At 33.8% G+C, this 12,628-nt stretch overlaps 1 protein-coding gene across 2 annotated transcripts in view; it reads right to left on the bottom strand.

Moving 5' to 3' along the window:
- Positions 1-12,628, bottom strand: part of IQCH (IQ motif containing H) — a 289,727-nt gene that overhangs the window by 213,749 nt on the left and 63,350 nt on the right. For both annotated transcript variants that reach the window (XM_031955329.1, XM_031955330.1), the window contains one exon: positions 3,858-3,977. In XM_031955329.1, coding sequence (XP_031811189.1) covers positions 3,858-3,977 — 120 coding nt within the window. The remainder of the gene's footprint in view (positions 1-3,857; positions 3,978-12,628) is intronic.

A 12,628-nucleotide genomic window follows, 5' to 3' on the forward strand; every position in this document is an offset into this window, starting at 1 on the left:
ACACCAGGCAGAATATGCAGGCCTATCTTATTGGAATTCAGGGGTGGGCCTCCATTCTTGTCCGGAGACAGCTGTAAACCAGCCGCCCATAGCATCGCAATCAGGCACTGAGTTTTGTCAAGGAATGCTGATATGTACAGAAGCAGCTTTGCCTGCTTCAACTGCACCCCTGCCTAGCAAAATGACAGTCAATCTCTGATTCCAGATGACAAGAACTGGATAAAAACTTAAAACAAATGGTGACCTTTCAAAAGATTAATTTGTTTACCAACAAAAATGTTCCCTCTTTGTCATCTGAGATGGGGGTGACCTTCACATTCCCATATCTGGGCTGAAAGGATGCTGACTATAGTCATCTGTTAACTTAACTCTGTTCTCAGCAATTATTCCCTTTTTTATTTTTAGTGACAAGAAGGCTTTATTAATTCACTGTTCTTGTTATGGTTTATAAATGCAACAAGCTCATTCTGAATTACTGCAGTGTAACATCAATTTGTTTAAATCTAATTCTGCTACCATTGCCAAATTATGTTGTGACTGTAATTGTGGCCATATGCATGGGCTTAAAACACAATCATGTTTTGAAACGCCCCCATTCCTTCCCCACCCCCTCTCCCCACTGTCCCCTTTCTCTTACTTCTGGTGCTTCTAATCATTTGAAATTAACACAATCGCCTGCTTTATGTGACTTGATCATTTTGGAAATGAATGTGCTCTCCCTGATGGAGTGAGAGATTAGGAGATACCCCCCCAAGTGAACCAGTAAAGAATGAAGCCATGATTTGTAGGGTGTAGTTGCCACCCAACTAAGTTAGTGAAAAGCACTGCATAACATATGACTCATAAAAACTAGAAATCATAATAGTATTAAATTCAACCTCATGAATAAGTAAAAGATTCTAAGTTTACATTCCATTATATATTTATTTATTTGGAAAGTGGGACCAAAGGACCGGCATAATTCTAAAGCAACTCATATCTTGCCAAAAAGAAAAATGTTTTTATGATTCTTTTCTAGGTCATAACAGTTATAATCAGAGTTATTTGTGCTGCAATTCAAAACAATGTTTTGTTTCTGCTGCTTTGCTATGCATTCATAATCTTTCTTTTAAAATTCATGTTAACAGATACATGTTACAAGTCTTTTAAAGAACCTTTCTACTTCTGGTGATAAATCGAAGTCAAATTTTCTGCAGAGCTTTGTTATTTGTCTTATATAACATTTAACTGGAGCTGCACTTGGTGGGGAAAATTTTTTTTAAAAAGTATCACTTTTCCTTGTCCTCATACCAGCAAGCACATTTCACCCAACACCTAGGCAAAATTACATATCTTAGAATGTTTATTTATTTATTTATTTAAAATGATAAGATTGGTTTGAGATCCTGTCAATCCCACTTAGTCTAAGACAACATCACTTTTCACTTGACCATTATATATGTGTGTGGGGATTCACAGATAAATTCTGAAGACAATTTTACTTTATGGATAAAGTTAAACTGTTTGGATATGTGTATTATTCATTATCTCTTCATTTGCACAAAAATCCCTGGTAATATTAAAAGTCACATCAGATAATCCTGCACAGGAAATTAATAAACTCTCAAATGTATTTTGGGGTACTAAATAGATATGTGCACAAATTAGATATTTATTAATTTTCTGTCAGAAATGTTCAAGAAAAAAGATTATGCTTTGTAAGCCCTGCTAGTTTCACTTGGAGTAGCTGAGCAGATAGCCCTCTATAACCAAATGAGATTCCACCTCTGAACATTTTAGAGTGGTTCTAAAAAGCCATTAGCCATGATGCTGGTTTTATTCTAATTAACTATATATCACAATGCTAGACAAATTGCCTCTTAGTTTGAGCAACTGCTTTCTAAAAGCATTTTTATACATGGTAACTCACAACTGTATCATTCACAGATGCCATTTATGTTGTTTAAAACCAAATACCCGAAAATTTCTCTTTTAGTACAGAGCTTCCTGTACAATTCATCTGTTAATTGAAACACAAGAAAACAACCCTTTAAAAAATTATAATAATACTGGACGACTGGGCAAAACTATAACATTTTATAAAACTATGGAATCAACCATTTGGAATGAAATTATTCATCAGCTTGTTAATAAACTAGTTAATTCAGTAAAATAATCCAGTGGTGATCATGTATATATAACTGGAAGGTGCTCTCAAGTAAATTTCATGGATCAGGGTTTATCATAGTAAATGGAATGCTTGAAACTTCCAGATCATTTTGTTTACATATTCTATTAGTTATTATACATCAGCAGTAGTGCCAATGGAAAAAGTTCTCCAGAGTTTTTGTAATCGAGACTTCCAAATATCCTCCAACTGCCTACACATCCATTGTCTGAGGTATCTATTCACTTTGAAAACTATAATGAAGAACCTGCATAAGACTCTAGTTTACAATTGTGTATGCAAAATCAATTTCCAAATTCCTCTATTGACTCTTGATTTAAGGTCATAAACCCAAAGCAAAAAGACCAGAGGCACTGGAGTTAAAATTTCATTACTAAAATATATTTAGTTTGAATGTGATAATGTGGCAAATTCTCTGCACCCAGCTAATGAAGTAGTACTAACAACAAAGGCAGATAGACAGATGGGCACAGAGACAGAGAAGAAGAAAAAAAGAGTGGAAAAGGGGAAAAGAGGGGAGAAAAAGAGGAAGGAGGTAGGGAGAATGATAGTGTAATTATAATGGCTTCAGAACTCACAGATAAAGTATTCACATTTAATTGAGTGATATTTCTACAAACTTAAAAAGTCTCTGTCTAGCTTGACTTACAAAAGTTAGATTTCTGTGACTGGCTGAGCAGAAAAATGCATATTTATTATTGAGAATAATTCATAATAGATTTTAAAGTTACAAGACAGCAAAGATTTGAAAGTCCTCAAATTGAAAATTTGCAAAAATAATCTAAGTGGTAGTTTTGCTAGTAGATTTTCTCGTTGTATAGTGCTAAAATATTAATATTTTCTATTTAGAAAAAAAAGGGATCAGAATAACTCAGATGTATGCTGAGTACTTGATAGAAATTGGAGAAAGAAATTTTAGAAATATCACATATGGCTAAATAATTGGCATATTTAGAAAGATTGTGGAAATTAAGTAATTTAGCAGTTATTCCAGATCTCTCCCCAAAATGGATATTTTTTGTATGTCTCTCTATGTGCGTCAACTTCATTGTCATCTATTTTTGTTCCCAAAAATACAGTGATACGTGAAGAAATATCTCAGAGGGCAAGTCATTTCTAAATCATACACTATCACTGGCAGAGCCTAGAAAGAATCTAAGATACTTGAATGTTTCCCTCTAAACAAATCTTTCTAATATAGTAGACATTAAAAAATAAAAGATTAGTTTTCATATCTACCTGTAGTGAAATTTTAGAATTTGTATACATGTTTACACTATTATATCTCATTTTATGCAATTATTTTTACTTTATTTTTCTAGACTTAAACCCATCACTGAAATAACATAAGATTTTCTGTTAATTCTCATAGTTCTTCAATTATATCTTCTTCCCTCTGGTACTATAGTATACATCTTAAAATAATTGTGCTATTTAGAAAGGTCAGTAAACAAAATATATAAAGCTAAATTATCTGCAAATAAAATTTTTATTTTAAATTTTTGCTCAACCAATTTTAACAAACAAAATAAAATTCTCACAGTAATAATAGAGATGGGGAATGAAAAAGGAAAAGGATCAAAACCTTATTTGAAAAGAAAGCATATTACTTTTTTCATTACCAGTAATTTACTTTTTTAATATTAAAAGAAAAAATAATAAGAGGTCATTAAAACAACTCATTACTTACACGTCCTGGTTTTCTTTTATTAATAAATGGCAAACTGATTCCATAGCTCTGATTTACAGCAGCTCTGTGGTAGGCATGTTCAGGATCATGCAAGATTTTTAAATGCAGCTCTGTCTTTAGCTGAAACAAAGAAACAATGAAACTTTCATGTCATAATTCTAATTTCTGCAAAAATTAAGATGCTCACCAATACTAAGCATCCTCAAAGTAATGCAATATCCTTTAAAATAGTAATTTTTAATGTTATGCTTAAAGAAAATAGGGTTTTCTTGATCCTTTATTTAAGCTACTTATTAATACGCTTTCTTTACTCAAGAAAAGAAACCTTTTTTCCAAACCTTCCTTTATGATTCTTTCTATATATACATAGAAACCTCACACATCATTTTTATTATCAAGAATAATGTGAGAACCATTGAGCAGGAGGAGGGGACAAGAAATCCCAGTCTGGATTTATTTTAAGCTTTCCAGGTCAAGGAGTTTGCCATTGAAGCCTATACTACAGATAGACAGGTAGAGGGCTCTCTTGGTCTGTTAATGCAGTCTCTTTCCTCTTGGGACAATTATAGGTAAAATCTAGTTTGGACTTAGAAAATTCATTCTAACAAATTCTTCTATCTTTTAAAAATCTCTGACCAAAGTCAAATGACTAGATACTTATAACAGATGCTTTTGTTTTTGAAGAAGAAATTCTCTTGTCATTCAAAACTATTCAATATGATAACTTTTAGAACACATGAAAATAAAGGGAGACTTTTTTGCATACTAGTAAGAACCCTGGATTGAAGTATAAGATATTTGAATTTTAATCCAGCTTTGTCACTGGAAGAGTATGCAATAGTAAATAAGTCATAGCCCCCTCAGGAGCACATTTTTAAGATGGGTTCATTGGACTGGGTGGTTTCTAAAGTTTTTCACAATTCTGTAGTTCCAGATTCTAGATTAAACTGAACAGAATCTGAAGTGTCACTGCTGTTTCCAGAAGGCATAGTATGGGTTTAAACCACCAAATCAATTGTTTGTAATTTTGAAATCTGGATAGGAGTAGGATCTAGGAGTAGAAAGGAATTCTAACAACTGATGATTGCTTTTGGCTATGTGACTGATATGAGTTGATTATTGAAGGAGATTAAAAAAACCTCCAACTTGCAAATAATTTCATGATTCTTTTATTTCCATGATAAATAAATGTCCTACATCTACACAGGTAAAGAGAAAGGAAAGGGTGATCAATTATCTGAAGAACTCATGCTATATAGACAAGCAATCTAGGTAACGTGCTTCAGATCCTCTTCCTTTTTGTCTTTCATTTTCAATAGTAATTTGTTTTTGTCAGCTTTCCAAATAATTGTCTCAAGTTTTCATTTTACTCTGCTTTTGTAGCAACCTAAGATTTCAGATGAACAACATCTCATTTCCTTTGCTTGAGGCACATATACCGATTGATGCATACACCAATAGCACACAATTCTAATGTCTTTGCTTCTTTATGTTGTCAGACACACAGTATTATTTCACAGCATTTACATGGAAGTTGAGTGTCTTTTTATTGAAATTAATACCTCAGCATAATTTTTCCTTCTTAATTACACTTTTAAAATAATTTCCACACTATCAAGAATTGAGAAATTGCGAATATATATTATATTGACTGAATGTGGTTACTGTAATTAGGATGCTTTTAAAATGTGGGTTCTGGATACAATTGATGGTAATAGCTTCATCTATCATGTCTAAGCTTTGTTAGAAACTTTTTAATTCCAGGATCATTGGCTCAATGGACTGTATCAGTTTTCTTAGCTTTGCCATGCTCCATCAGCTTAGTGTGGCTACAGAATTGTCGTAGCAAGAAAATGATCAAATACATAATCATTATCAAAACTGGAATTAAACCACAGTTGTTTTTTGTTCCCCTTTTACAGCTGCACAACATTGGCTGCTGCTGTTCCTCAAATGAAAATCAATATACAACAGGAAAACTAAACAGAAATGAAATGCTATAATGCCAGCTAGTTAACTGTGAGTTTTAAAAACAATCCTTTTAGAAATTAATATTTGAATATTCACTTTTTTGACAACAAAATTATGTGCAGGAAAAGATGCCTTATTCTTTTGGCACTTTTATTTAACTTCTCTGAAGGAAAACATCAGGTTAAAAATTAAAAGGAATCTTAAATTAAAAAAATAAGTATCAGTTAATTTGATTGAAATTCACTAAAAAAGGATTTGAACCCCACATTTCCTCTTCACATCTGGAAAAATATTCTAAGCTTATGTTGAATTAACAGGATCCAAAATAAGGCTTTTCAGTAGCAACAATGATTAAAAACAAAAATTTCTTCATTAAATAAAGACATGTTTTGAAGAAGTATACACACAAATTACACACACACAGTGTATGTATGTGTGTTTATATGTGTGTGTTTATATATATATGTATATATATATATATATATATATATATATATATATATACACACACAAAATATATTTGAAGAAAATAAACAGTAAGATAAATCCTAGGAATCATTTTGGGGAGTGGTGGTATAGAAATTTTAGATTGATCAACAAAAGATGGCTATTTATTCCATCTATTATAAGTCACTAAACAATCTAAATTTGATATTCTCTCCTTTTGATAGTAATTACAAGCAGATATATCAAATGTGACTCTCATTTAGACTTTGGTTTGTAAGAACAAAAGTTATTATCAAAGCCAATTACTGTTTTACCTACATGGCTGCACAGAAGCGGAGAGTTCAATTTTCATCTCATCAGTGATTTTGTGGTATTTATTTTATTACTATATTACGCAGCTATATAAGAAACGAATAGTGTATGCTATTAAACAAGGGTTTCAGTGTAAGATGCTAGGTTTCTTTGAGAAGAAATTCTGAATTAAAAACACTAGGCAGCTTCTAATACCAACTCCCCAGACATAAGCAGGCTATAAAATGATACATATCTGAACATCAGATTCCACATAGAGTAATCAAAATGGAAAAGCTCCCAAAGTTGAGGAAGGCCACTTACCAACTTGCAGCATAATCAGCAGAATGTTGCTCTCAATAGCATTTGTTTCAAGTAAGGCTTTTCGAGTGGGTATTGCTTAATGTGGTATTATCACAAGTTAATGTTATTTGCTGTTTAATTTTATAATTAGAGGAAAAGGCAATCTAAACATATTCACTCAAAGCAAAATAACCCCAGCCACTTGATTAGATCTAAATTGCAGTATAGTCACAAAAACTTGGAATTTAGAGTCATGAGACCCGAGTTCAAGTCCCACCTAAACTACTCCCTTAACTGTATATGTTGGACAAATTAAGAAGTTTACAGAGCTAAGTTATGACTACAGCTTATTAGCTCTGTGCCCTTATGAAAGTCCCATTTGCTGAAAATCAGAGTGAGAAGGGACTTCAGAGACCACCTAATACAATTCAAGTTATGTAGTCACTCTTCTGTAAAATGAGATTGAATGACACTTAGTGGAGAAGACCAACTAGACCAGAGCAAGAAGATGTATCCTGAAGGCACTATAATCTTGGAAATGTCAAAGATTGTTTCATAAGCTATCTCAAAGAGGACAAGATCCAGAAGAATGAAATAAAAAATGGATAATAAGATGGCAGTCAATAACTATGAATTGTGACCTTACTTTTTCCATCCTTCTTAAATCTTTAAGAGAATGAGCTACATATATATTGAGAATATTTCTGAGTATGAGAAGGGAACTTGAATAAATCTCTCTACCATGGATCACATCTTTACAGGTACAGTGTTAACTGGAAGGTATAGAGAATTCTATACCTTATGCTTATGCCCTTATGCTTACTTATTCTAGAGTCTAGTTAGGTTCACTAATGTTAACTGGTTGCTTCACCCTCAAAATTATTTGAGAGCAATCGAGTCCAAAAAAATGCTACCTACTCTCTTCTCCCCAATCCCTGAAGCTCATGTCACTGAATAGTGTGCTGAGAGAGTTACATTTTTTAAAAGTATTTATTGCATATTAAGCATAAAGGATATATTTGTTCATCAAATAACAAAATAACATGTTTTTTCTTTAAAAATTAACAACTAACTTTTACTTTAAATATGATATATGAAATATAAAAAATATTTTTGAGATATTAAGGTATACCTGGGAACACCCAGAACTTTCAGTATATATACCTAACACCCTGTCTCCGATATCTTAATTCTTTTCATGTTCAAATTTCTCTAGTTTGTCAACCCATTTAAAAAGTCTCTGGCCACAATTATTCTGTAAAGATTTTGCAGCAATGTTAAAACTCTGCCCATGAAAGGCTGGGTGATGTATCCACACAGCTGAGTAGTGGGCTGCTGCCCATTGCTAACTGAAGGGTTGGGGCTAGGGTACATACCTTAGGCTAGTGTTTTCATATTGTCTGTGTTGAACAACTACATGACAACTTTTGCACCAATATTCAGTGCCATACTTCCTTGATTTATGAATGTTTGGGCCTCTTCTAAATAAAAATTAGAATTAAAAAGTATTCTGAACTTGACTGTGCAAGTGGTTTGTTTCAGCTCTAAGGAGGGCGTTGTTCTCTCCAAACTATACAGCCATATATATCTATCAATTTGTTGATTACACAAAAGCTTTTTAATTTGGCAGAGCAAATTGTAACCTTAAAGGAATCTCTCATAAGGGTGTTAAGATCATGTAAGATTCCCTGATTTATGTATATATAGAATATATATTATAGAATACGGAATATAGAGATAACTCTTTTCAATGACCCTCTCTGCTTATTGACATCAATCAAGGCATAATACAAAAAAAATGTATGTGAAGTGAAGACATCCACTACTATCATGGAGGCAAATATGTCATGTGTACAGTTCAAATACAAAAAGAATTCCTTACAAATGGTGAGGCACTGATGCTCTTAGATGATATTATACTAATTGCAATGAAACCCAGATTATTCTAGAAACTGTCCTAAGAATTCATACAGAAAAAAAACTAAATAAAAGAAAAATGCTTAATATCAAGGTTGTGATAATAAAGTTGGAAAACTAGTTAATTGAGAATGTAGATTAGCATATTAATATGCACATATATGTATCTATGTATATTCGCACACATATACAAATATATACATACATATATGAGTTTGCATATTTCATTCCTAAACCATCTCCTCAGAAGCCACTATGATATTTGAACCAGAAACCAAGCCCTGAAGTATTTAATCCTTTTATCCCTGCAACTTCCTGGGGCTCCACTGTTCTAATTGTTTTTTGCCACCATCACCCCCTACTTCTAAGGCTTACTCCAGCCAGTTTCATTTTCATCCCTGGCTATTTTCTTTCTGTGCCATTTCCCCATCCCCCAATGCCTTCCATCTCCAGAATCATAATCAAACCAATTCTGCCATTGCTTTGAAAATGATGTTCAAGTAACTGTTGCCTGTTTCTTCTCTCCCCTTCTCCTTGAGGTAGAGACTTCTACTTGAATAACCCAATTATGTGAGATAATTTCCCCATTCTTCTTTCCCCTCTCCAATCTTCCCTTGTATTCTTCTTTTGTCCCTTTTCCTTCTTCTTTTAATTGATGTTTTTCTTTACTTGTAAATGTTTTGAATCATTTTTTCTGAGTTTGTATCTTGAGCTTCCCTGTCACCATATTAGCAATTTGGGCTGAGATTCTTTGTTTGCTCATTTTTCTTTTTGACTTTGGACTTCATGCTTTATGCATTCTAGGGTAAATATCTGGGCTGACCTGTCGTTTTGGGTCTTTCTGTTTGGGTCTGTTTGGGTCTATACCTTGTTATAGGTATTTGGTATTGTGCTATTCCAAGATCTCAAGACAGGGCAGTCTGGGGACCTGCAAGCTTTCAGGGTTTGCTGAAGTAAACTGAAGTAAAGTTTGTTCATTGTCTTCCTGGGTCTAAGTTCTGCAAGTTTCAGTCCTAGATCTTGTCAGCTTGTTTCTGTTTAGAAGTTTTAATAATCTACTGCTGTACTCAGCCACCAAGAGACCCAACTGTAAGCTTTTCTTTAGTCTGGGACTTCGGTCTTGGTTATTCCTCTTAAGGCTTTCAACCTAATCAAGAACTGTAACTGAGTCCCTCCTCTGCTTCTGGGATCAAAACCACATTTGCTTCTTAACTTGTTTTCAGCTCAGTACATAGCTAGGGTTCAGCTACCCCTTTCTTCCATCCTTAGGTGCAACTCCCCTTCTCAGTCTGCCTTGGATCTGTAACCTGGAACTAGGTAGTGAGGGACATAGCTACAAAATGGCATCCTCCCTCACAATACCATCAGCGTCTTTGGGACCTTTTCTTGTCTCTGTGCCACAAGGCACAGCCTTAGTCCTCTTGTAGTTTCTAGGCACTAGAATGTCCCTGACAGTTTATTCCTAGTCAGATTCCATCTCTGACTAACCTCCTTTTTTTTCTTCCTACTCCAACTTGTGATGGAAAAATGTATATGATTTTTTTTTAATTTCCCAATAAGGATTTGGTCTGGTGCATTTTCTAGATCATTGTGGAAGAGTTATAGTATAGGAATTGGATTATATTTCTTTTTGCTACTCTGCAATCTTGATCTTGCCTCACTACTGCTCTTGGAAAAAGTATATCATCTGTTACACTTCTATTCCATTTTTTATCTCTGCTTTCCAAGTCAAAATATCCATTCCTAGTTGTCACTCTCTTATATGTGTTGTTTCCCTCAGGAATATAAGTTTCTAAAGGACTGAGGTTGACTTTACATTTGTATCACCAGTGCTTAATATAGTATTAAAGCAATTAATCCATACTTTTTTATTTATTCATTTATTCATATCTAAGAGACATTGTCCTGATAGACAATGAATTGTACTTAGAATTGAACAAGATGAAGGGAGTAGAATGGTTTGCATTTGAGAAAATTGTACAGTGCTTTTAATGACATCAGGCTGTCCCATACAACAAAAATGCACATTTGCTTTCTCTAAACATAAATACCTCCCTGTTGCTGCTATTTGTATTTGTATTTAAAACATCACAATTTTGAAAAAAAATCAAAATTAGAAGTAGGTCAAAAGTCAAGACAGAAATGCATGCCCACTGGATACTAATAGGATGAAGTATATTTACTCTCATGTAAAGAATGTTATTTTGGAAATGAAGGGTATTTGATTGATAAAATGGTGCCTGAGTAAATAGTGAAAGTGAAGGTTACCAAATGGCAAGCCTGAGTCCTGCATTGGTAACCAAAAAATGTAAAAAACAAAACAAAACAAGGAAGGCCTCTTTTCATGTTGGGTAGACTTTGTAGAATATATATGGAAAAAGGAAAAACATGGACAGGAATTAAACAGTGAGAACTGAATAGACTGAAAACTGACTTAATGGAAGGAATACCTACATTAAAAAGATTAAATATAATGAAATATTTACATGTAAGTAGAATAGGTATGGCTGAGGTAGGAAAGGGTTACATTTCCCAGGGTGCTTGAGCTCTGTATATCAATGATTTTATAAGAGAAGAAAAAAATTATTTTTCCAGAAGGTCAAAAGATCTTCTTTTGGTTGTAGAGAAAGAACTTTTGTGGAGAAGGATACTATGCATTAGCCACTGTGCTGAGAATATAAAGGTAAAAACAAAGAGGTAGGTTATCTCATTTCCTTATTTATAAAATGACAGGGATGAATTAGATGATCTCTAAGGTTCCTTCAGATGGAATTCTGTTAAACTGTGATTCCTCGAGGATCACATAGTCTATCTATATGTACATAGAAAAGTAAATAAAACCATATACTAAGTAATAGGAGAGATGATGAATAACAACCAGTGGGTTAAACAAAGAATAATATAAAAAACTGTGCTTGAGCTGAGACTTTTGAGAAATATGGGATTCCAAGAGGAAGAAGTAAAGGGGGATATTCTAGGCATGGGGGACCATGCCTTAGACAGTCTTTGAAAATGGCATGGAGGTGAAAATGGAATATTTACCTCACTAGGCCTCATTTGCAATCTACTTATTATGAGGAACAAATGCTTAATTTGATAGTTATCTGTTTCAAATTGTGAGGTAGTTCAGATTATGGACAATAATAGTGACAACTGACACCTAAAATGCTTTAATGTAAGGTTCCATTTGGCTTTCTGGAGGTCTCTGGACCAGCCTTCGTTTCATCAGAGTAATCACCATGAAAAATAGCCAGAGATAAAGTCCAAAAATCTTTATTGTCTTCTTCATAGTCTGGTTTCCTTGCTTGGGGCCCAGGCTATCTTTTCTTGAGGTTCTTTGGAAAGTGTCTTGGTTTCTGTGGGAGAGGCAGGAGGACCACCACCACCGCCTCTGTCTTGAAGTATGTCTCAGTTCGGGAGCTTGTGCTCCAGCCTCCAGCCACCACAGAGATGGAAGATAGATGAAATGAATGTCTCTCCTTGGCTCTGAGAGCTTGAGCTCCAGCCTCCAGTCTTCTGTCTTCTCCTTCTCTGAGTCTGTCTCTGGCTGAGTTTGCCCCAGTTTATATGCAGTATACTGAGTATAAACCAATCATTATATCACTAGGCAACCATTCCTTGTTGTAAGATTAAATCAATCATACTGAACTAGAGAACTATTAATCACCATGCTAAACTAGATAACCATTGTCTTATCAATTCCACTTAGTTAACACCTTGTTTAAATCAATCAGAGTTTCAGTCCTCTACACTTTAAAATTGATAAAGCTCTTTATATGAAGAAAGCATCATGAAGAAAGGATTATTCCCCCTTACTTGGGGGAACTTTAATAACTCCCAAT

This window comes from Sarcophilus harrisii, chromosome 2 (assembly GCF_902635505.1).
Source record: "Sarcophilus harrisii chromosome 2, mSarHar1.11, whole genome shotgun sequence".
In the NCBI taxonomy this organism is placed as follows: Eukaryota; Metazoa; Chordata; class Mammalia; order Dasyuromorphia; family Dasyuridae; genus Sarcophilus; species Sarcophilus harrisii.